The 25,324-nt window shown below is 42.4% G+C and overlaps 1 protein-coding gene across 6 annotated transcripts; it reads left to right on the top strand.

Annotated features, from left to right (window-relative positions):
* On the top strand, positions 1 to 25,089 carry EPHX1 (epoxide hydrolase 1). Of its 6 annotated transcripts, none has more exons than XM_085054684.1 (9): positions 1 to 107; positions 12,819 to 13,003; positions 14,716 to 14,896; positions 17,076 to 17,303; positions 18,305 to 18,434; positions 19,066 to 19,280; positions 21,301 to 21,409; positions 22,387 to 22,512; positions 24,056 to 25,089. In XM_085054684.1, exons 2-9 carry the CDS (start codon positions 12,824 to 12,826, stop codon positions 24,279 to 24,281), a joined length of 1,395 nt encoding a protein of 464 aa, XP_084910810.1. In that variant the 5' UTR covers positions 1 to 107; positions 12,819 to 12,823; the 3' UTR covers positions 24,282 to 25,089. The 6 variants fall into 6 exon arrangements, with proteins under 6 accessions (XP_084910810.1, XP_084910806.1, XP_084910807.1 ...); XM_085054680.1 differs by lacking the exon at positions 1 to 107 and adding an exon at positions 1,317 to 1,411; XM_085054681.1 differs by lacking the exon at positions 1 to 107 and adding an exon at positions 1,800 to 1,974.
* Positions 25,090 to 25,324: the final 235 nt, after the last annotated feature.

The raw sequence follows: 25,324 nt of genomic DNA, 5'->3' as shown, positions 1-25,324 counted from the left end.
ATCTCAAGCTGGAAGGAGCCCCTGAGGATCATCAATTCTAGCTCCCTGCTCCTCACAGGGACTACCCCATCCACTTCAAAAAAGGAAGAACTGGAAGGCCCTCAGAGGTAAAGGGGTCTCTTCCTGGGTGAATAAACACACCTGTTTTCAGAACATGGATAGCCTGGATAAAGTATGACACTGTCTCTTCAGCAAATTACAGAGGCTGCAGTTACTGGCTAGCTAGAGATTGAATTGGCATCCTTATAACAAATAGAGGACAGAAGAAATGCAAATTTTCATGCGTTAAAATAGTCAAATAGAGTGTTGTGCTGATTTTGCCTGGGGTAATTTTCTTTTTTAAGAAGATGTGTTTTGGATTTGTGAGGAAAAGAGCGTTGCTAATGGAAAGATGTTTTAGTTACTGTTCAGCAGTGTTTGCACCCAGTCAAGGCCTCTTGTGCTCCTCACCCCATGCCAGCAGTGAGCAGGCTGGGGGTGCACAAGGAGCTGGGAGGGGACACAGCCAGGACAGCTGACCAGTGACCAGAGGGACATTCCACACCACAGGGTCTCCTGTTCAGCACATAGAGCTGGGGGAAGAAGGAGGAAGGGAGGGATGTTCGGAGTTTCTGTTTCCCCAATGGCTGCTATTTGCGATGGAGCCCTTCTTTCCAGGAGATGGCTGAACACCTGCCAGTCCATGGGAAGCAGGGAATTAATTCCTTGTTTTGCACAGCTTTGCTTTACCTCTTAAAATGTCTTTATTTCAGTCCATGAGTTTTCTGACTTCTACTCCCCTGATTCTCACCCTGATCCTGCTGGTGGGGGAGTGAGTGGCTGTGTGGTACTTTGGCTGCCAGCTGGGGTTAAACAGTGACAAGAATCTATGTGGTAGCTGTAATAAAGGGTTATGACCTTGGCACACAGCACAGTTGCATTTTTAACTTTCATCCTATAGAAGTTATGTTTACTATGAAATTCAAAACATTCTTATTTGTGTGTTAGTGAAATCCCTGTAGTCCTACAGAAGAAAAATGGACTGCTACCAATGCTTTGGGTGTCTCAAGGAAAACAGTACAGAGCAGTTTGTGAAGATAGATGCCCCAAAAGGGATAAAACTCAGCCAGCACATTTGGTGTGGAAGAAGAAAATGGCAAAAAAGGACAAAACTTACTTACAGAACAGTTTGTGCACACAGTTTTTGATTTAACTGCCATTGCTGTTCACAGTAAAAGAGCATGAGAACTGCATGAAAAACTCTGGGCAAAGGACTGCTTGAACAGACTGGGATGATTGGGTAAGAGGTTGAAAGATATGAAAGGAATGTTATCCCAAGTCTGTCTGTTGAGACTACAACAACCCAAACAAGAGCTGAGATGGCATGCAGGTGATGAAAAAAGAAGATTGGAAGTCAGGACTGAAGTGATAGGTGAAAATGGGGATTGAATGGAAAAACCTCAGAGAGATAATCAAGAATTTAGTATTTGCTTGTAATCTTTTCCCTGGTGGGATGAGTTGCTACAGTTTGACCCTCTGGGGCTTATTTAGGTCTCTCTGACCAAGTTTGGAAGACAGGCCTCGGAGAGCACAGGCTCAGAGAAACAGCAGCCGTGTTTTTGGCGTGTTCCTCCTGTTGGGCAGAGCTGTGCTGCCCAGGCCAGCAGCCGGGGAGGCGCAGCGGTCCGAACGCGTTTCTCTAAGGCAGCAGGCGAGCCGGGCTGAGGAGCCCTGCGGAGCTCCCAGGCGGTCCGGCACAGCGGCTGCCCGGCCGTGCCCAGTCCGGCATCCGTGCCAGTCCGGCCATTCCCGCCGCTCCGTGCCGTGCGGGGGCGGAGGGGACACAGCCTGCGCTGCGCTGTCCCTGGGCAGAACTACATCTCCCGGCGGGCTGCGGAGCCAGGGCACGGCCGGCCCGGGCCGGGGGCGGCCCCGGAGGCTAGGGGAGCTCGGGAGGCTCGGGGAGAGCGCTGCCGCTCCGGCCGAGCCCGGCAGGTGAGAGCGGCGGGGCGGGGCGGTGTGCCGGGGTGCGGGATGGCTGGGCTCGGGAAGTTCCCAGGCGGGATGCGAGCGGTGTCCCGGCGGGGAGAGGAGCCCGAGCTTCCCCTGCCGTGAAGGAAGGCGCTTTTCCAAGAGCTTTCCTGTGTCCGAGCCCGCGGGCGCCGCGCCGAAGGTCTGTGAATGCAGCGGTTTGCAGTGCGCGGTGCTCCGCAGCTGCTGCTCCGCGTATTCCTAACAACGGGGATTGTTCAACTCTGAGTAACGCACTGGGTCGGCTGGGGAGGTTTTGTTGATTTCGGGAACAGGAAGGCCCTCATCTGCATTCCTGGTGGGGGAGTGTATGTGGCATTCCCAACAGCTTGGTGCTTTTCCAGGCTAAGGTTCCTGATAAGCGGGACTTAGCAGTACTTGTGGAAACAACAATTTTGTTTAGCGTTCCTTGGGAACGTGGCCAGGTTTCCCTGTTAAGTTAGAGTAAGTGGCTTTAACTATTGGCATGTAAATGGTTTCGGTTTGGTTTATTTACTTATTTCTAAAGGAGGATATGAAATTGAAGTCTTATTTATTTATGGGTCATTTTGCCAAACCTGAAAATGGTTTGTTTGAGTACTCCATACATAATTCCATTTGCTGAACAAGCATTTTAGGGATGAGAAGGAAACCTTTTAAGTTTAATGCCTGTATTTTGTTGCATAACTGAGCAATCTGCAAAGACTGAGCAAATGATGTACTCCTTGCTCAAGTTTGCTTCAGTTTGTCACAATTCATTTGGGATTTTGACTGCCCAGCAGTTAAAACATACCATCATCAAATGCATTGCTTAATTTTCCAACTCCATCAAATTAGTCTGCTTTCTCTCCCCTTTTTTTCCTAGCATAGCTTTATCTAAAATAAGATAACTTGCCTCGTTATTTTAGGTGAACCTACAAGATAGGATCAGTCAATGTCTCAAAGTTACTTAGCCACAAATGCAGGGTTTACATTTTGATTGGCACTACTCTTTGGAGATGCTGGGCTTCTCCCCTGAAGTGGATATTAGCCCTGTTTGAAGTAAGCTAAAACTGAGGCTTGAGTGCACAGATTGCTAATGCTTACTGGAAATCGATGGGAGATAGGCCCCAAAAGCAATTAAGCAGCTTTGAAAATCAATCCACAGTTGAAGTTGTCCAAGGACAAGGATTAGATCTTTGTCAGAGCTGAAGTCTTTGTGGGGAAGGTCCTGGCACAGTGTCAAGTTCATGGCTCTTTGTTCTACATCTTTTCCACTCTGAATTCATATAAAAACTTGTGTGTGATTTGCTTAAACTCTACTTGCTTGTTATTTCTTCCAGAGTTTGTTTGGGTTTTTTTTTTTTGGTAAGTGTGATCATAGTGCTGAAGTAAATAATTTGAAATAGAGCACGGTTGGTAATAACTGGTGCAGCCAGAATCCACATGCAATTTGTCTGTACAAATTGCCCAAAATAGGTTTTGGATTACTGGGTGTTTTAAAAGGTCTTTTTGCCCCCCTGTTGATTTACTGCACTTTAAGTGTTTGGTCATCCTGTAGGGCACTACCATGCTTTCAGCCTGTTTGTTTATCCAGGGTTTCAGCAAAGCTTTCAGACCTACCTAGTATTTTTAGGCATAATATGGCAATGTTTTAATCTTGTAAACACAGCAAAACAAGTTGAGGCTCCTTAGTGGAAGGACCAAATTGTTCTGAGTAATTACAGCAGGTAAATGAAACAGTTTGGGGTAATAATTCTGGAATGGTAGTACTCCCAGAAATTCTTGTTGCCTCAATAATAGTTTGTCAAGTAATTTGTCAGTGGAAAAGTAGCAAAGCAGGGCTGGGGATGGTAGGTGAAGTACAACTTATAGCTCTAGGCAAAGTAAATTGATTATCTTACATATTCCTATGCATGTTTCTTGCATTATAGTTGGAGTATTCAAATTTTGTGGCCAGATGAGCAGAGGTAAAGCCTTACCTTTGTGGTAGACTGTGCACTACTCCACTGAGCCTGCAAGAGTATTTTCTTCATGCCATGCACAATCCCAGAACCAGGGCAGTCTTCTTTAAAGTGCAAGTTCCAAATGTGGCAAATAGATCTCTAATTACTGTGTAAGTCCCTGAAGAAAAGTCACTTGGAAAGTAGAGCATCTTGCTTCTCTCTGAAGAGCTTTGGTCTGCTTGTAATTAATGTTGAAAATACTTTTTTCCCTTCTGAATACAACTGCTGAAAAAGTCCTGGATTCTTCCTTTGAACACATTATTTTTAATTAAAAGCACCATTGTGTGTGTAAATGGGTATTTACATAAATAGTAAAGCACAAAACATCTACTTCCAAAGTGGCATTTGCTTTAATATCTTGGTCATGCTAGACATAGCAGGATGGCTGACAGAAATTTGAATATGCCCTGGGGTTTATGGTTGGTTTTTTAAAGCAGCATTCTCAGCTTTTATATATATATTTAAGCACATTGTTATTGATTAAATGCTTTCTGATTGGCAGGGCTGGGAATATTTTTGTGGGAATTACGGTAGCCATGCTTTGTTAGTTGCTCTTTTTGATAGTGTATTTGCCAGAATGAAAATGATCTGTGATCATGTTTATGGAGTGATCCTGCTGGATTACAGAACAGGAGCTGTTTGCTAGGTTTCCTCTCTGAAAAGTGAGCTGTTATCCAACACTCCTCCAACTTTTTTTTTTAAACATCACCGTGGGAGATTATTAAGTATAATCCATGGGACAAGAAAGGGCTCAGCAAACTTTTGGGGTTTGTTTTTCTTTCTCTGTCTCAAGCAATTCTTCTCACATTTATTTCACCCAGCAGTCAAATTTTGTTCATCTTGTGGATTCTGTAGTGAAGACACATAACTATTGCTCTCCCAGCTGGTTCTGTGTCTGTAGCATGGGTGTGCTTTGCTGTCTGATAGAAGTCAGGTCTTCCTCTCAGGTAAAAGACAATGTATGATGAATCAAAACCCAAGCTCTGCTGAAGGACCTGGTCCTCTTGGGTGCTTCATCAAGAGTGTTAATTGCTCTAATCTGGTGGGTACAGGCAGTGCACTTCTCTAGATGAAGGCCTTGGATCCAAAGAGAACTTAAATATTGTTATTAAAGAGAGAGATAAAATAGCAAGAATTGTTCTCGTTACATGTTTACTCTGGCACATCCTTTTGGTGTTGCTGTTATTTGACAGAAAATGATGACTACCATCTGTTCCCCTCCCCTGGCATCATTCAAAGTTCCTTTCCTCATTGGGAATGAAGTCTTCGTAGAGAGATAACAAGTTTCAATCTCTTCCTGTTTCCATAGTCACAATTAATATTCTTTTTTTCCTTTTACACTTACAGCTCTGGGCAAAATGAATTGATTATCCTATATATGATTTTGCCCATATCTTGTATTATACTTGGAGTATTCAGGTTCTGTGGCCAGGGAGTCTGGTGTCCTAGAAAAAGAATGAAATCTGGAATAACAGATGAAGTAAGGAGTCTCATCATAGTCTCATCATAGAGGTAAGAGGGAGTCAAACGCTATTGAGGAAGGAGGATTTGCAGCATCGTAGGAAAAGGAGGAAATGTGGAAAAATTGGACATCACAGAGGATTGTGGTCATCATAGAGAAAGAAGTAAGTCTGGCATCAGAGAAGAAAGCAGGAAATCTGCCATAGAGGAAGGAAGGAGTGTTAGAGAGGCAAGAGGGATGGTGGCATTATGAAGAAAGGAGAGAGTCTGGCATCCAAGAGGAAGGAGACAGTTTGGCATCATTGAGGAAGGAGGGGAGGGATCTGTCAGCATGGAGGTAAGAGTGAGTCTGTGTTGTGGAAGAAGGAGGGAGTGTGGCATCAGAGAGGTGAGAGGGAGTCTGGTATCTGAGAAGATGGAGGTGATCTCGCATCCCAGAAAAGGAGGGAGTTTGGCACCCTAGAGCTTTAGAGGGAGCCTCCCATCACAGGGGAAGGAGCACATTTTCCTTCATGCTGCCCTTACTACTTGGAGTCGTGATCCTAATTTAAATTCACAAGATGCACCTCATTTGTCTTGCAGTTTGCCAGAAAATTCCTCTGGCAGTCTTTATATTCATTGTTTCCATCTCCACACCTTCTTTTAACTGAAGGGTTGTCATGTACTTTGTTCTTACATACCTCAAACTACTTGCACTCTTTTTTTCCCCTCTAAAGCACCACATATACGTCAATTCTGCATGTTTTAATAATTAAAGGTTTCAGTAACACAGTTTTCTAACAGTGCTAATACAAAAAGCTTGTAAATCTGCTAGTTGAAAAGATCTTTCCCTCCCTGATTCCATGGAACAATCTTAAGAGACTTAGACTAATGGAAAATCCTACAGTAAATAGAAGGAGACATGCTGTGCTGTACCACCAAGGGGTTTGGGATGAAAACAAGTCTTATCTGGAGATCAGGGTGGGCAAAACATTGGCAATAATACCATGGCAGGGGAGGAGGGTAACATTTTACTCTTCTGTAGTGGAGGATTTGGTGAAGCTAAAAATAAGAGCCCTAATTTGCCTTAGGGCCTGAGGAACAATTACCTCGATCTTATTTCCTTATCTGTAATATTTTGGTTCATTTCCACCCCCTCTGTAAATTGCAGATACTGGCATAGAATGAGGAGGTTAACCTTGTTACTGCTAGAAACTCTAGTGGAAGGCAAAACAGAACCATGTGCTGTTCATAATTTCACTTCAGACACCAGAAATGAAATGTTGAAGTAAAGCTCAAGATGTTGTTTGGACTCTGTTGGACTATGTCATTTAATTGGCTGCATAGTGGCTAAGAACTGTTTTAAAAAACTTGTTACTGGCATGATATCCTTTTAACTGGAAGATGGGATTTGAGGGAGCACTGAGAGCACTTTCAGCTGTGCTCACCCTCCATGGTATGCCAGGCTACTGTCACTTTGCTGAGCCCATGTAAGAAAAACTGTTCTTGCTGGGATTTGAGGGTCATTAAATAGAGTAAAGGCTGGATAGGATAAAAAAGATAAAATCTTTTGCATGGTCTCACCTTAATGCATTATTGTGGTAGTTTGAACAGTTCTTTCACCCTGAGTTATCATGATTGAGCAGTGCTGATTTATGAATCCTTTAGTGGCTTTTCTGTCTGCAGAGTCTTAAACAGAAATTATTGCAGATGGAGATGCATCTCTTTTCTCCTGAATCATGCATACAGTCATTAGATCACAATAATGGGCATCACACAGATCCCAGGTTGGATTCTGTCAGTTTGAGTTTGTGTAGCCCAAAGGCTTTTTTTAGACTCTTGAAAGGGAGTGGGTTTGTTAAAGCACAATAGAAGCAAAATAAGGAAAATTGAGATAAACAAATCATGTTTTTAAGCAGCACAGAAGAATGTGTAGGGCATGGCTTTGAAATAGCAGGTAATGTTGCTTAAATATGTGCTCTTGCAAATTGAGTTTCTTCCTCTTAAGAATGTGGTATGCAGTATTTTAAATAATGATTGTGATATGAGCTTTCACCGGCCAGTGGTTACATAAATATGCTGCCCCTGGGAGAGGCAAAGTGGATAACAGAGAACTTAGTCCCATATAGCTTTCCTTTTAAGCTTAGCTAGACTTGGGTCTCAGTGCCTGTGGGCTTCCAATGTAGTACTGGAGAGTCAAAATTGATTGTAATTGTAGGAAAAATGAGGCGGGAATGAGTTGGGTAAGATGCTCAACTACTGCCCTGGAAGAAGGACTAAGTGCTGTAAGGACAGGTTGTGGGTGATGCATATGGGTACCTAAACTGGCCCTGTTGATTGTTCCTGTTGTCCAAGGGACAAAGCAGATGAAGAGCTGCACGGGAGCAGTGCCTCAGTGTCACAGGCATGGGATGTTCCTCAGCAGTGTACCCCCAGCCCTGTCCTGGGAGCAGCATGCCCTGCTCCTGGGAGAGACCTGAGAGAGTGGTTTCCCCTACTTTGGGGACATGACCTCACTAATTGCTTGTAGCCTTCTAATTAGATTCCTTCTGTACTGGCTAATTTCTGATTGTGAACAGTCTTGAAAAAAAATTGTAAAACAGTGATATCATCTCTTCCTGCTGTTTTGGAGATAGCATTGTGTGCCACCTCCTTATGGCAATAAAAAATGTAAATTCTAAATTTCTTATCAAGACAAACCAGAAACTCTGTTGGATTTGTATTTCCTGTCTTTGATTTGCTTTCCTGCGTAGGATGCTTTATTTCATCCGATGCCTTCCTCTCCTCCTCCCCTACAATGTTAATGTATCGTTTCATGCTCACCTGGGAGATGTTATCACTTGTATGCAAAGCAATTTCTGTGTTGCTAAGCTATTTTCAAGCTTGTCATAATGCTCCATAAACTACAGAAATAGGAAGATTTTCTGCTGCAAGTGCCTTGACTCGATGGTTTTCTGTCTGTTTCTGTTGCTACAAAATGACAAAAATGTGATGCCTGAGGATATAGACTGAGGGTGAAGCTGTGTGGGTTGTGCCATTTCTTAGTCCCTTTTAGGCTGTGGCAGTGTCAGGGACCCTGTTACAGGTGCCATGAGTTTTTAAAGTCCTTCAGTGGGGTTGTTTTTCCTTCAGGTGTCTTGGGAGGAGTAACCTGCAATTGCTGCTCTTTGGGCAAACTAATGTGTAAACAAAAACACTGCAGCAGAGAGGTGCCTTTTTGGTAAAGCCTGATGTGGGGCTTTATGTAAGAGACCAAAAATAAACAGGAAAATCACTTCTAAATTGAGCTGTTATTTCTCCTGCAGGGTAATTATTAATCAATAAACCTTGTATCTCGCAGAGTGTGCTAAGTGCTCTGAGCTCCCTTGCAGTGTGCTGGTAAACCAGTCTTGGAGAGAAAATGTTATTAACCCTAAGCCATGATTAACTCTGGCATGTGTCTGGAAGCAGCACAGTCTCACAGCTCTTGCTTCACCCATGCAGCAGCAGTTTTGCCCTGGCAGGGTTTTGCAGCACCCTCAGAGCTGTGGGTGTTGTGCATCATTCACAGCCAGCTGGGTTGTGTTTGGGCCAGAATGAGTTTCCAGCATTAGGCTGAAGGTCTGCACAGTTGCTTGTTTTTCCAGTAATATTTCAGATGGATTCTACTGCTGTGAGGCAAAGATGGATGGTTACTTGTAGAAGGAGATGGGGATTTTACCATTAAGCTGTTTCATGGATGACCTCTGTGAAAATAAGGAGCACTGTTCCTTGGGGCATGTCTTCCTGGGTACTGATGAAGACAAAGCGTGAGACAGGACATAGCTTTGATGTCAATAATAATTGCTCTGTTCCTGTGGAGCTCTTAGCTCTGCTGTTAATGCACAGAGGACAGTGCAATCAAAATGCAAAAAGGTGCTAGAAACCAAGAGTGTTTTCAATAGGGAGCAGTGAGACGCTGTAAGGAAGTTTTAGGATTTTCTTGCAAATATATTTCTCGAGATGTGCTTGGCCTTCTTCAAGAGGAGCTTGGGTTTTGGCTGTTTACTGAGCCCATTGCATTTCAACATTTTTCTTTCAAAACATGTTTTTAAAGCAGCAAACCAAAAGCATTTTTCCTTGAACTCTTTAGGATAAAAGTACTGTCTAAGGTACTTAAGTGCTGTCTGTAAATAATATCCACCCTGGGGTACAGCAAAGTCTCAGAGCCTAAGGACCATGGAATAAATGGAAATATTTCCTTCTAAGGTCTTGCCTTTGGTCACATAAAAAGAGGAAAATCCAAACCAAAACATGAACTGCCTTTGACGCACTCGTTTATAAAGGCAACATGCCAGCGTGGTTGCATGAAGAGACTTCAGACAATAAAACCCCTGGCACTTTGTTGTCGACATCTCTGAAAACTGAGGGTAGAAAAGTGTACTTGTACCTGTTTCCCCTTCCACATTCGTGGTGCTGTATTGCTGCATGGCAGAACAAGCGTTAAGGAGCTGATAACTTCCCTTTCACCATAGATCTCAGCAGTGATTAGCGGAGGAAATTCTGGTGCAGAAGCACCGCCACTCAGGCTGCTTTGTGCTGCTCAAACAACACACGAGGGTTCTAGAGAACGAGCTTGAATAGTGAACTTGGGAAATCACTGCTCTAAGTGGTCTCCTCTGGGCCCAGGCTGGAGCTGTTGGTTGGAACATGCTGCATTCCAGCAGCTCATCCCTCACAAAGAAATCCCCTTGAGCACGCTGGGAACTGATGCAAGTTAAAATCCTGCTGACGCACTTGGCCCTTCCCTTCCCTTCCCGGGCATCACAGGAAAAATGTAACATAGTTGGAGCTCTGGGTCCCCGTGTTCATTATAATCAGGAATTTTACAGGCACTTTCAAGGGAACTGGGAGAGATTGGATACAGAGAGTCTCTCTGTTAGCAAAAAATAATCCAACCAGATATCAGAGGTGGCTTTTTCTAAGTCAAGATGACGCCTCATGCAAATCAATTTGTCACCAGCCCCAGCTCTCTGCAACAGAAGATAGGATTCTTGTGAGACCTGGAGCTGATTTTGGCACTTATTACTGGATTGTAAACAAGCTCATCCTCAAGTCTGTTTGGAATTCGTTGCAAAAATGGGTGTCTGTTCACATAGTGAGTTCTTTCCACATGCAGCCCAGGGCAAATGCAAAATACACACATTTGCACACAATCCCTCCCTCATCTTCTGCTGCAAAAAATTCTTTCTCAAGTGTCCTTGCGAGGAGATGGGTGGACCAGAAATGGTTTTGTAGCTCTGGGTGCTCCAGTGCTTTAGGAGATGAGGGTTTCCTGCTGAGGAAGAGGCTGAGGTTGTTCCTGGGCAGAGCAGCTCTGTGTTGGGTGCTGTCCCTGTGCTGGCAGAGGCTATGGTGCTGATGCAGCAGGAGCCAGGAGAAAGAGTCCTCTGTTTTTGTAGGTAGCCCAGGCCATTCTGCCTGAACAGCAGGGCTGGAGCTGACAGCAGCGTTTCTGTTTGTCGTGGGGCTTTATAAACAGATTGAAGTTGGCCAAGAGTTTGGATTTTTCTGCGTGGTGTTTACACAGTTATGGTGGTGAACCTTTCTAGTCTAGACATGGCCCGAGTTGTGTTGTGATTTCAGGGAAGTTGCTGTTTTTCTCTGTGAAGGCTTAGGAGTAGAAATGTTGTAAAATGCTGTGGTGGGTATTATTTCTATGTAAAGTACTTTGAGGTTTCTACAAGCCCCTCCAGTTCTGCTTTGCAGTAAAATTTAATTGTGCTCAGGATGCTCCTAAAATGCATTGGTTTGTGTGCTGAGGCAAGCTGAAATTGGATAAACTTTTTAATTCTGGGGTAAGTTATGGCCTGGGTATTGTAAAGGTGAGAAAACAGTGTTGTCTTGTGCTCCGGGTAACATTGTGAAGAAAAACAAGCAGCAGAAAATATGGAAGTACCAGTGAAACAAATAAATCAAGTTTTTTCAGTGCCTATCATTCCCAATAGCTCCAGCCTTTGAGGATTCAGGCACTTTCAAGGCTGTAGCACTTCCATGTGTGAAAAATTGGGGTTTTTTTGTAGCTTGTTCAGTCTGCACAGTGCCTGGCTCTGTACAAATGTCTTAGTGGGTGCTTATCTTGACTTCATTTACTTATTTATTGTCAGCCATTAGAAAATTAAACTTAAGAAGTTGACTAAAATGTGTCCTGTCACATAAAGGCACTTAAACGATTTCATTCAGTTTCATTCCTGCTCTAATCCTGTGAATTCCCATTAACTTGTGTTAAAATTCCTCTTTTGATCCAGAAGTAAATTTGGTGCATTCTGATGACTCTTTGAGCCATTCCAGAGCATCAAATTACTCTGCAGCAGCAAAACCAACAAAACCTTCTGGCTCTAGAGAGACTGAAGATGTTCTGGGTCATAAACAATCCTTGCCCTACAGAAGTTTTTAAATACTTCATGTCTTAGCAATTCCCCAGCAAATGAGTGTTTGAAGCACATTTTTTAAAATTATGCATTAAAATGATGACAGTACTGTTCCCCAAACCACCTTAACAAATGTTTCTTATACTTAAAGGCATGCTTGAAAACATTAATTATTAAAGAGACTCTAAGTGTTTTTGCTACTTGCAGCACGAAACAGTCCAAATATATTCAAAATGGATTTTTTTTCTTTTTTTTTTTTTTTTTTGGTTAAGGTTTGACTGAAGCACAGCAGCCCTGCAGCTGGGTTATGCAGATGTGCTGTGAAATCAGGTTGTTCTTTACCTTGACAGAATTTTATCACTTGGGAATGTGATCACATTTTAGAGCCAGGAGAGCATACACAGGGTCTTGTTTTCCCTTTAAAACAGTTCACAGGGAGAAGGAAAGGGAAGGCCTGCCTACCTTTTGCACTGCTGTTCAAGGGTTATGCAAATATATCCCTGCTCCACTTCCTGGCTGACTGGGAGGTACAAGGTGGCTGCCCTCACGCTTTTCACTTTTCATTCTGTATATATGTCTTGTATTTCTTTCCCGCCAAATCTACAGGAGTAGATGTGTAAGCCTTGCTGAAGAGATGCTCTGCTTTGGGATTTGTGGGGAATCTAGAGCTTCAGAGAAAGAGAAAGAATTAAATGTGAACTATATAATTATAATTACTAAATAATATTTATGTTATGTTTATATTATAATGACTATTTAATTGCCACCTGATCTCTTTACTTGCTTTGACTTCTGTTTCTATTATGTGTCTTTCATTTAAAACTATTCTTCCTCATATGAGTAGGTTAAAACATTCTGTTTCAGAAATTTTACAGAAGTATTGATATCATGTGAGTGCCAGCACATCCTGTAGCTGGAATCCTGTCTAAAAACGGAAAACCTCTGTAGTCTTTACAAAGAACTTGTGTCTCTCTGAGCTGATTTGGCTTACCAGAGTTCTGCTCCTCTCATGCAGGAATTATGCTGCTCGAGGTGTTCCTGGTCCTGGGGACAGTCCTCATCTACTTCCTGTTTTCCAAGAAGAAAGAAGAGACACTGCCCTTCAAAGATGGGTGGTGGGGCAAGGGACAAAAGCCTGTGACTAAAGAAGACACAAGTATTCGGCCCTTTAAGGTGGAAACTACAGAGGAAGAGCTGAGTGTAAGCAGATCTCTGTACTGGGGGGAGAGCAGGAAGAAATGGCCAAGTAAATGCAGAACTTGTTTGGAAATAATTTTTAAATTGAACCAATAGAGTTAAATTGAACCAAGAGCAGTGATGTCCACATCTTGGGGGAAGGGATTTTTCAGTGTTTCAGAAGATAGGTATGAATAGGCAGATCTCACTGTATCATTTTGTTCTCAGCTGGCTCTTGCAAGATTTCTGGTAGATAAACCTACTCTGCAAAGCCTAATAAACATAAAAATCATATTACAGATTACTCAACTCTGTTTTTCTGTTTGTGCATTTTCCTCAGTTTGTGTAGACCAGAATAAGAACAATGTCTTTTTTTCCCCCTCCCTTTCTTTCCAAAGCAATTACAAATACCTCATTTTCTTGACTGCTTTATGTTTGCAGCTGTGTTGGATGCTGATTCTTCTGTAATTAATAGTCTACTTTGGTCAACACTAAATTACTGTGGTAATTACAGTAAACACATACGCTGCAGAATTTGTTGGATAGAAAGATTTTGATTGTGTGTGTTAAAGCCAGGGATTGAACGAATTCATAGATCTGTTTGGAGTCATGGTTCAAACAATACTCATGGGATTGCTCATATTATTAATTTATAATAGATCCCTAATTTCTTAGCAAGGCCTGGGTTTTTTAACACTTTGCTTACCCTTCTTAGTAATATCAACGGACATTGATTTCCATTATGTTTTCCTCTTACAGTGTAGACACTAATCTAGATAACTTCTAACTTAAAAATGTTTTTGAAACATGCAATTCTGTATTATGACAGCTGTTGCAACATAATCCATGGGTAAAAAAATTCTGATTTTAAATATAAACTACAACTTAAAGTTATGCTAGCATGCATTACTAAAACATTTTAAAATACGCAAAAAGTGTGTGTATAAAGACAGGTTAAAAAACTTCATTTAAAAATCCCTGTTTTCTGTACATGTGATAAATGCCATCAGAGTGGGAGCTATTTCTATGACTCTATTTGAAAATGCTGTTCAGGTTTAAATCACATGGAGGTTTGAGCAGGATTAGATTCCCAGACTTGCCTTTCACCCTCAACCACGCTGGTTGTGTTTGGAGTAGGAAGAGGCTCTTGGCTGTCCTCCCCTGCTGAGTGATTTTGGAGTGATCTTGCAATATCATCAGCATCCCCTGTAACCCTGAAGTGCCGTAGGATGGTGACTGTCATTGTTAATTCTAGATTGGCAGACTTTAATTTCAGTCTAGTTTCACCAACTTTCTGCCTATGCAAAATCCTTCAGAGTATTTCCCAGTGATGACATCCCACCCCTGGGTTTGAGAAGGAAAGCAAAAGGTTTGGGTCAGATCCATGCATTGATTGTGAGGAAAGTCCCTGGAAACGCAGCAAGACTTACCTTGTGAAGCCACAGTAGTGCCAGCACATCTTTCCCTCTGTGGTTCTCAGCCTGGCAGACAGGTTAGGCAGCCCTGCAGAACAAAGGCTGAGAGCAGCTGGGAATGGAAGAGGAAGGAGGCCATCTGGAGGAGGGAAAGAATTGGAACAGCTGATGGAGCATCAGCAAAAGGCACAGGTGTCTAATTACAGATGTTATTTCCATTGTTCTCCTTTCACTTGGGAATAACTAGAAACCATACACAGTAGAGCTCAAGACAGCAGGCACAAGTGCTCTTAATATCTCTTTTTTCCTTTTTCCCTGTAGGACTTATTTAGGAGACTTGACCAGGCTCGATTCACTGAGCCACTGGAGAACAGTTCCTTCCATTATGGGACTAACTCAGTGTATCTCAGGAAGGTTGTGTCCTACTGGAAAAACCAGTTCAATTGGAAGAAACAAGTTGAAATCCTCAACAAGTACCCACAGTTCAAAACAAAGATTCAAGGTGTGTAGCTTTTACCCTTAAAACAGAAACAACAATACATAAATTTATCTGCAAGGGAACTTGGTTGGAAGAAGGCTCTGGTTGTGTCACATGGGCCTTCCCTCCCTGGCTGCCATGGTCTGGATCATTGGCATCACTGCTGAAGCAGCAAGGAATTCCTTCACTGTAACTGAAGCCTTTAGGACAAGGAATGACAAGTGGAATTCCCTGTGCATGAGTGGGCTGTCAGCTGGTGTTAACAGGAGCCAAGCCATGAGCATTTGGAAGCAGAAGTGGATCTTAAGATGTACACATGTTCCCTGACTTGCATGCAGTCATGCAAGAATCCCCACAGATGTCTCCTCATGCTCCATGGAGCTGCCCAGCTGCTGCTGTCACAGTGAGGCCATGGGCCTGGCAGCACTCCTCAGCTGGACAGGTTGTCCCTGCATGTGCTCTGCTGCACCTCTTCAAGCATTCCCAGGCCTAGGAATGCACAATGCCTTTCCCCTGGGGTTGGTGTGCTGCCAGGTGTGAGGGAATGGTTTCTCTTCATTCAGAGCACACCTTTCCAAACAGTTCATTTAGCCAAGAACTGCTGCTGCTGGAGTTTGGTCAGACTGGGCTTTTTAAAATGCCTGATTTAGGGTGGTGCTGGATCATTTGGGGGTGCAGTTGTACATCTAGAGCACAGCAGGAAATTGTCTCACATGATGGCAAAATTTAAGTTTAAGAGAGTATTTTGGTACGTTTTTACTTGCACCCATAATTTTGTGTTATTTCACATGGTGCAGTTTGACATAATATTTTAAATGGATTTGGGACAGTAAATTGTGTTACATAGTGGTTAGAGCATAAAGCATTTATTTAAATGATTGTTAATGCTGAAAAAGATAAAACCAAGAAGTCTTCCCTTAAAAAAGAAGAAAAAATACATCATCTGAGACAAGAAGGGGAAAAGCAGCTAAGGACAATGCACTATGTATAGCAATGGGAAGGGAAATTTCAGTGTTGGGAAAGATTACAGAGGAGAGACATGAAAAGACAAGGTCAAACATGCTGTGTATCAGATTCCTACCTTCTGTCATCACTTGAAAGCTTTTCAGAGAATACAGAGATTCACAGAAGTGTCAAGGATGGGGAAGTCTCAAGTCAGCAAAAGAGGGTGGGATTGCTGGTGAACTGGAGTTGATGTGAGTAAAATGTGCTTAAATACATCAAGAAATGAGGCATTCAGGCTCTGCTGGGAACAAATTCCTGTTTCCTGGAAAACAAAGCCATGAGTTAGTTTGAGGAAGAGCAGTTCACCTGAAGCAGGTAGTGCAATGCTGTGTGAAGCTTTCCTACTGGAAAGAATCACAATGGAAACCACACTGCAGTTTTTATTTTGTTACTGAACAAGCAGGAGACTGGTACTAGGACACATCTTGTTTTGCTTTACTCACTGAAAGAGATACTGAAACCTTTGGACAAAGGGTAGGAAAGAACTACAAAAATGAACACTTTAACTCTCTTAGCAAGGCACAAAATCCTTGATTTGGCAGGATTGGCTTATCAGCAGTTAAGATGTGTGACCTGATTACAGGAGGCCTCCACAGAGAATACTTAATGAAGGCTTTTAAAATTCCTTTTGCTGTAGCATTTAGGGTCAGTGGCTGCAGACAGAAGCCAGACATGGTGCAATGGAAAGTAAGGCATGCACAAAATGAGGGAAGTGATTAACACCCCCAAACAAACAGCTGCAGGTTGTGATGGATTCCCTATCTATTGGTGCCTTCAAGCTGCAATTGTAGGCCTTTCAGGAAGAAAAATCTGTGGTTGACTGAATCCTATCCTGTGCCATGTAGGGACATTTGGGTAAAATTTAAGGGCACTTGGACTAAATGATGTAATTGTCTCCTCTGCCTTTAAGCTGTGTGAGTCACCATGTTACCGTTAGTAGATTGCTTCACTTCTATGTCTTAATTTGCCAATTTATTTTAAAAGAGAAATAGCCAACCTCATTTGGCTGCTGTGATGTTTAATTGCCTGTTGTAAAGTACTTTAAGGTCCTCAGATAAATGTATCCAGAGAGGTGCAGTGTGTTTGCAGGCTCACCAAAAAGAGGGCTTGAGAAAAGCTTTATTAATAATCTATTCTCTGATTAGTTTCAGTGTCATGGCAAATTTTGGAATGCTAATGAATTATTTTATTTTTACAGGCATTGATATCCATTTTGTTCATGTCAAGCCTCCTCATTTGCCTGAAGGCCAGTCTGCAAAGCCACTCCTAATGGTTCATGGTTGGCCTGGCTCATTTTACGAGTTTTACAAAATTATCCCTCTCCTGACGGATCCTGCAAGCCATGGCCTCGGTGATGAGCACATCTTTGAAGTCATTTGCCCATCTATCCCTGGTTATGGTTTCTCAGAAGCACCCCACAAAAAAGGTATGACACATGAGAAGAAACTGAACCACCACAAGCCCAGTGTCACACTGTTGCTCTTTTAGCAGAACAGCAACTCCTGTTACACACTTCTTGTTTTCCCAGTGTGGAAACAGAGATCCCATGTGGGAGGAGGAAGATAAGGGGGTGACTTTGGGTGACATCATTGATTGGTTTCTGGAGCAATGTGTAGATAATTTTAAAAGCACATAAAAAGCTATGAAGTGACAACTCAGGGGTTGTAACTGAATCCATGAATTGTCTGTGAGTGAGCAGGCAGGGTAAATTGAATTTATTACTGTTCCTTTTGGGTGTTTTGCATCCATATTTGACAGCATTGTACAGGTAGGTGAAAAGGGAGAGTTGGAACAAATCAACTCATGAATCTACAGGGCAGATTGCAGCCAAATACCTACTTGCTCAGCTTGTGTTCCGAGTTATACAAACACAAGATGCAGCAAATTGAAGCAAGGCAGTGTTTAAAGTGATACTGAGTGTGGTATTTAATTATGTGTGCAGGTGGATGACGTGGGGAGGGTTGGGTTTGCTTTTATCTGCTTCCCTGGCTGCCATTTATGTGCTCAGTGTTCAGTGCAGTGGAGAAGTGCATCACTGGTGGAAACAAGAGTTTCCAACTATCATTGAGAGGAGACCCTGCTCCCTGTAGACAAAACAGAAACATTCCCTGGGCAACACTCTGTGCCTCTGGTGGGGCTCAGATGGTGTGTGGAGAGAGCTTGGTGGTGCAAGTGCCTGGACAACTGGGAGAACACCAGTCTGCAACAAAGGCTGGACTTTGTCCTCCTCGTGGTTTCTGCTTGCTGTCTAGACCCTGCCTGGATGCTGTGCAAGGGCTTCCATACAGGCTGTGAGACAGGCAAGGAGAAATGGACTTGTAGCTTTTGAGGGACTTGAACATTGCCTTGATGTGGACAATAAATGCTACAGGGTCAGAAGAGTGATTGGAATGAATACCACAAAAGTGTTCTTTTCTTTTAATGCAGACTTTAATTCCGTGAGTGCAGCTTCTGTTTTTTATGAATTGATGCTCAGACTGGGATTCAATGAGTTTTACACGCAGGGTGGTGACTGGGGCTGGCTCATCTGCACCAACCTGGCACAGATAGCTCCCAAGTGAGTACCCCATTGGTACAGCTGTTTTACTCTGTGAATATTTATTTCTTGTGCTCTTGGGACTTCCTGCCCAAGTCCTCACTGTATAGTTTCTCTCTTTGGTGCTCAGTGTAAAGCAGTAATGCAAAATTGCATACCTTAGTTTATTTTAAATGCTTTTCCTTTCAAACAGTTGTGCAGTAGTTTTGTAGCAGCTTCACTGAGGTCTGGAGTGGGACAAGAACTTGTCAAAAAAAAAAAAAAAGGGAGGATTTGTGGCTTAATGCCCTGGAGTGTGTGCTGATTACTTACAGTTGTCCCTTTGACTTGTCATTTTTGTGTGAAAAGCCACTCTACAAAGGGCAGCTTAGGTCATGATGTAATTAACAGACTGGAATTCAAGTCGGTTAATTTTTGTTAATAACCTTTTAAATGTTACTGGTCACAGTACCAAGCCTGGCAGAGTTCAAGAAGCATTTGAACAATGCTCTCAGGCACATGGTGTGATTTTTGGGGCTGTCCTTTGTAAGGCCAGGAGTTGGACCTTTTGGGTCCCTTCCAACTCAGTTGATTCTATGATTCTAAGTACAACAACTCTGAATCACATTTCATTTTTGTTAATTTATGTGTCTTTTTCTGGTTTTGTCTTTAGCCATGTGAAAGGTCTCCATTTAAATATGGTCTCAATTTCAAAGGTGGGACTCACTCACCTGCTCTCCGTCCTGCTGGGCCGATACTTCCCAGGGCTCTTCGGATTCCAGGATGAGGATGTCAGGAGGATGTTCCCCTTCTTGAAAAAAGGGCTCTACAAGATCTTGTCGGAGTCTGGCTATGCTCACATACAGGCTACAAAGCCGGATACTGTTGGTAAAACAAAAAAAGACAAAAAACCCCACAACCTTTTGAGCTTGGAATATTGAAGTCTCTTCACTTTAGCTGTATTTTCATAGAAACAAAGTTTACTGCTTAAAATATGCAGAAAATAATTTTTTTTTGCAGTGTATCTGCACATCCAAACTGAGCATGCTCCAAGTGCCACTGACCTCATTTTCCAGTTTTCATAAATAAAATAGATGGTTTAATACTTTTCCACTTCTGCTATCACTGGGGACTGTAATTGCATTTCAAATGCAGCTCTGCTGAGAGCAAAAGATAGTTTCTTCTCAGAGAATGGATCGCATTCAAATAATGTAAACTACAAGAAGCTTTTAGCTGTCTCAGCACACAATGTAGCTTATTTATTACAGGGATAAGTAATACCTGAGAAGTAAAATCAAATTTCATTTTTACTCATTGTTCTGAATCACTTCCAGACTTTCAAGGAAAGAAAATGTAGCTATGAATGTTCTTTCTAGATTAACTAGTCACTCAGATGGTTTAACTACTTTAGTATCTGAGTATTAAGTGTTTCTATTTTAAAAACATCTTTTGTGTCTGAATTGGACAACTGAGTCAAGAGTACTGACTACATTTTAGTTTAGTGCGGCAGCAATTCAGTGATGGATTGTATTAAAAACATAGCAAAGGGAAATATTTCTTAATGGTTTTCCATAAGCTTACCTACAGAGGCAGGTATGTGCTTAAGATGTGTAGGCAAAAGGATAATTTTATGGATTTAAAATAATTTTGCTTCTGTTGAGTTTTGGTTTCTAAAAATTGCCAGTCTTTTGTGCTTTAGGAAGGAGAGGGAAGCTGATAGCTGAAAGATGCCTAAGCCATACTCCTTCTCAATGAGAATTTTGGCTGATTCTTGTTCTTACCAGTCATGTGTGATCTGCAGCCAGTTCATGCTTTGGGAGCTGGAGCATTCCTGCAATTCTCAGGACAAAGAAGAGAGGAGCAGGGCAGTGGCAGGTTCCTGAAAGGAGAGAAACACTCTGAAGACATTTCTGACAGAAATGCATGTTATTCCAAGTGCTCTTAGGACCAGTGTTTTCCTCTATGTAAACAGATGGACTCTACTCATAGGCAGTAGATGAGAAGAGGCTACTGCTTACCATATCCAGCAGATCTGGAAGGTGTGCTCAACAGAACTTTTTCAAACACTTGGCTATTTCAGTTATCAATGGTAGCTGCTTAATGACTGAAACTCCACTGTCATGTTTGAATAGCAATTAGTGATGAAATTGTGCCATCAGATGTGTACTGATGCAGTGTTAGGCATCTTTCTGGAAGGTTGGGTTGCATGGGTGGTAATTCAAATACAGAGCTGTTCCTTGGGAACAGCTTTTTCACGTGTTTTACTGAGAACCTGGGGCAGTTTATGGTTTCTGTATTTCGCAGCACTACGATGTGTGATCAGAGTTCCAAGTACAGGTGTGTTTTTTCTGTCCAAGAAGAACAAACTATAAAATCTATATGAAGGCTTGTTCTACATGAAGGCAGTTTGCTATTGCTAATTCAGAAGACAGTTTAGTAGATCCTTGCTGTTCCTTAATGACTTTCTAATAATCCTTAAAATGTTTTTGCTGTTAGATAATGCTGCAAATCCTCCTGGTCATGTGTAGGCATGTGGGGTTTGGCTCTGTAATGCTGTTTAATACATGACAACTTCCAGATTAATGGAAGCAAACCCTCCTTGGCACATAGAGCTTAATCTTATTAGCTTACCAGAAAAAAAGAAAGGCCAGCAGAAATCCAATACTGTTACATCAGTTCAAAAAACATTCAGTGTGAGCTAATGTGGAGCCTACTTGTTTGCTGATACTTTCAGTTTATGATTTGGCATTAAATGGCTCCAACTCATTGTACTGTTTTATTTATTTATTTAAGAACACAGCTGCTGGGACAGCTTTGTAAAGTTACATCCCCAGCATTAAAACAGGCTCTCTATGAGTTCAGTAGTTGGATATCACAGTTACTGTTAAATTTTTCTCCTTCTTTACAGGCTGTGGTTTGAATGACTCTCCTGTAGGGCTAGCTGCATACATCTTGGAGAAGTTTTCTTCATGGACTGATATGGAATTCCAGAATCTAGAGGATGGAGGACTAGAGAGGTAAGCCTTTTCTCTTATGCCATTTTGGATGAAGTGACTAAGCCCAGAGTCAGAGCTAGAGAGGTTTGTCTGAAGTGGTCACCTCACACCTTGCAGTGACCCTGTAATGACCACAGCTGGTGCAGGGCTGCACCGCAGCATAAAGAGAGGCAAACAGACCATGGAGGGTGATGGATTCCCTTCCCATTTCAATCTCCTAGAAAAGAAATATACCATGCAGCTCCTGGATATTAAAAACTGACTTAGGGGGAAGAATCTCATTAGGACACAAAATGCAGAAGTTTAGCCCACATTAAGATGCTGGGAACTCATGATTCATTGTAATACTAACAATTAACTCTCTGTGAATTTGCTCAGGATTGATTGTTACTGCTTCATCTACCTACCATTTGCTAATAAAGGATTATGTTTGGTGTGCAACAGAAATCAGAGATTAAATCCCCCTTGAGAACTACCTAGCAGGAATGGAGAGAAGGGGCATGCTATGGAAAAGCCCAGTGGCAGCAGATTTGAATGGAATGTTTGCACTGCATGCAGCTCATAATTTTATCTGAAACATGCACTGTTTACAGCACATGTTGGTGTGTGATGGCTCTGTTGAAGGCTCATGGTAGCATTTCTGATTATCATTAACAAATGGCACAAGCTGTTGCGTGTGCTGTTCTGCTCCCACCCTCCCAGTCTGTGGACAGGAGAGAAAGCCATGCTGGAGCATAAGGTGCTTGTTGGAATCTGCCTTCCGTGTAGGAGTTAAAATGTCACTTCCAGTTTGTGTCTGAAAGCCTTTAACATCATTAATTGGTCACTGGTAGACAGAGGGGGAGTAGTAACTTCACCTCTCCACTCTTAACCCAGTTAACTAATTTTTTCCTGTAACTTTTTCTTTTTTTCCTTACAACCAAACCAAAGTCCCTGCTAAAGTAATGCAAATTAGTAGTCAGTTCTCATTAAGCAATCTCTTGGGCTTGTCCCTTCAGGAAGTTCAGCCTGGATGATCTGCTCACCAATATCATGATATACTGGGTGTCAGGCTGCATCGTCTCCTCCATGCGTTTCTACAAAGAGAACTTGCAGAAGGGGATAGGCACACAGAAACATGAAAAGTAAGTGTGCCTTCTTCTCTTTAAATATTTTGCCCTGATCTTAATTTTATGCTTGCAGATGGATTGCTCATGACTTACTGGTTTCTGAATGCTGAGGAAAAACACTGCTCTATCACAGTATTCCTCTAGAGAACAGAGCTGGTAGCTGATGTACTGCTTTGTGCTTGGAAAACACGGTGCTTAGGTAGGAATCCTGAACCATCAGCGAGGAGATCTGACTGGAGGCACTGCTTGAGGGCCTCCCATTCATTGTCTATCCATGCACTTCCCGATTTTATTCCAGTTACTTAATAAGCCTCTGACTGAGTCATGCAGTCGGTTCTGTTTAGTTTAGTTGGTTGTAGTTTCAGTATTTTTCTGGACACCCTTTGCCTATTTCTGCAAAAGGCTTAAGTCTTTCCTTTGGAAGCAACTTCAGCATACTGACAAACTGCATCACTCAGGAGTCAGTGAGACTGATGTGCCTGCTGCTGCTCATGCTTTTCAGACAGCAGCTTGGTTGCATGTACTTGTGTCAGCTTGAGGATGAGTGAAGGCTTAAACCTGCCCCGAGGCATTTGCAACCCCAGCTTAGTGCCATGGTATTTATTTAGCTGTGAAATGATGTTCCCAGGAAGCTGACTCAGTTCCTGAAGCTGTTGTGGCTATGCTGTGGGCAGTAACTTGCTCCTGTTTTGCCTGCCTGGGATGAGCTATGTGAACTTCTATGTGCCCAGAGGACAGAGTCTCCAAGTCTTGTGTCAAATTCTGATCCCAGGCTTCCAGTGCCTACGTGCCCAACACTTCCTATATCTCCATTTTAAATTCTGTCACTTCTAAGAATGAAGCTTGTGTGTATGGGATATTTAAAACTATAAAATGTGGCTCTTATAACAAGAATAGATCATTCCACTTTTGTAAGAGACTCTTCCCCTCAAATCCAATTGCTTCCTTACGTTTCTTAATGCGTAGAAAGTTCTGTAGTGTGCATTTGTGTCAGTTAAAAGCAAAAGCTACTTTACAAGGTGTAGTCTCACATTTGGAAATGTTGCTTCTGAACTAGTCTATATTATTATTATTATTATTATTGTCTCTCCCCCTTTGAACTAATTCCTCCCCTGCCTCCCCTCCAGTTGTTCTTCCAGGCTCGACATGTTTGTTTGAGTGGTTATCTTCTCTGTAAATCTCTCTCCAGCCCTTATCAAATTGTGTGCTTGCCTCTCACTTTGAGCCCTGTGTGCAAGCAAGAGGAAATTTGCTGCCCACCACGTCCTAGGACTCTCCTCTCCATTTCCATGCTTCTGACCTTCATGGCCAGGATCCCTTGCAAAATTGTCTTAATATCACTGTTAGGCAAAAAACACCACCAACAAAAAAACCACCAACAAAACAAAAAAAACCCGAGTTTTTTCCTCAGGAATCAGAGCGTTTTCAATTTTAGGAAGTCAAATTTTAATTGCCTAACAAGAATGTGCCCAAGTGTTTAGGAACATCCCCTTGGGACTTTTAATTTGTTGCAGATTTCAGTGTTTGGAAGATCACAAGATTCTCTCTCCTCTCTCAGGCTCACAGTACAGGTACCCACTGGCATTGCCTCCTTCCCTAATGAAATCCTGCACACACCCCAGGCTTGGGCCAAGAAGAAATTCACCAACCTTGTTTCCTTCCACTTCATGCCTCGAGGTGGCCATTTCGCAGCTTTCGAGGAACCTGAACTTCTTGCTAAAGATATTCTGCAATTCGTTGGGAAAGTGGAGAAAGAGCAACTCTGGAAAAAGAAAGGGGAATAACCCCCCTAAGAAATAGCAGGGTAATTACTTTTAGCTTAGCACATGTACAGGGCTTACTAAGACTACTGTAATCCATGTAATTAGATCTTACTATTGACCAGATGTGAGCAAGGACAGCAAGAAAAATGCAGTTTATCTCCATGAGATACTGCCATGGGGACCAACTGGCTTTGGTTTGGTTGTTTTTGTTTTGTTTTGCTCAGCTAGGCTAAGAAAGCAGCATGAAGAGTGCTGAAATGTGTTCTGTAGTATTCTTGACTCTTGCATTGAGATTGGAAAATAGACTTCACAACTACTAATGTACCTAGTAAGTTTAGTTGTTATGAAAGGCTTTTTTTTTCCATGGCAGCAGTAAAACTTGAGTTGCTGTGAGTACAAAGTTCCTCACATAAAGAGTGGGGAGCAGCCTGGCAGGACTTAACTTGCATGAGTGCATCAGTCAATCAGCATTGATGATTTACAATACCTTTAAACTGCCTTCTGTTGGCTGCCTTTCTCTTCCAGCCTGGGCTGTAAAGCAGCTTCCTGGCTGTGAAGAAGCTGGACTGCCCTGTGCCAGGCTCCTGGGATAGCAATATATGAGGAGCAGGTGAAACACACAGGTGCCTGTAGATCAGACCAGGAGGAGGGGTTGGGTAGGAGTAACTACAGCCCCAGCTACCTCTGCACTGAATTTGTATTCTTAAATCATAGCCCTAGGTAGGCTCAACACACTGTGGCTTTGCACTGCTTTGGCAGGGTATTGTAAATACCTCTTATTAAAGCATAAAAACCTGATTAATTCAAAATAAAAAGAAAAGTGCATTAATTTTTTTAATAACTCCAGTGTGATTCTTTTAGTTTTTTTAATAACTGAGATTTTGCTTGGTACCAGCTTAAGGAAGCATCAGTTCAGAACCTACCAATTGTGTACTGCATCTGTCACAAAGGTCAGAATGAAGACAAACTGCTCTAAGGAAACTGAAGGGCTGTATGGCTTTACCCGCTACTGTCCCTAGTGTGTGCAGTTGAGCTTCAAACAGTCTCAAACCATATCCAGATGA

The sequence above is a fragment of the Lichenostomus cassidix genome, chromosome 3 (assembly GCF_008360975.1).
Source record: "Lichenostomus cassidix isolate B80296 chromosome 3, HeHo_3.0, whole genome shotgun sequence".
Taxonomy (NCBI): domain Eukaryota; kingdom Metazoa; phylum Chordata; class Aves; order Passeriformes; family Meliphagidae; genus Lichenostomus; species Lichenostomus cassidix.
Note: the sequence above shows the minus strand (reverse complement) of the source record. Positions and strands in the feature narration are given on the sequence as shown.

Bases quoted from the DNA above. Each gene is read 5' to 3' on its own strand.
- EPHX1 (XM_085054684.1), top strand. From the start codon at position 12,824: ATGCTGCTCGAGGTGTTCCTGGTCCTGGGGACAGTCCTCATCTACTTC. The intron at 13,004-14,715 runs GTAAGCAGATCT...TTTTCCCTGTAG, and splicing joins CTACAGAGGAAGAGCTGAGT to GACTTATTTAGGAGACTTGA. The intron at 22,513-24,055 runs GTAAGTGTGCCT...CTCCTCTCTCAG, and splicing joins GGCACACAGAAACATGAAAA to GCTCACAGTACAGGTACCCA.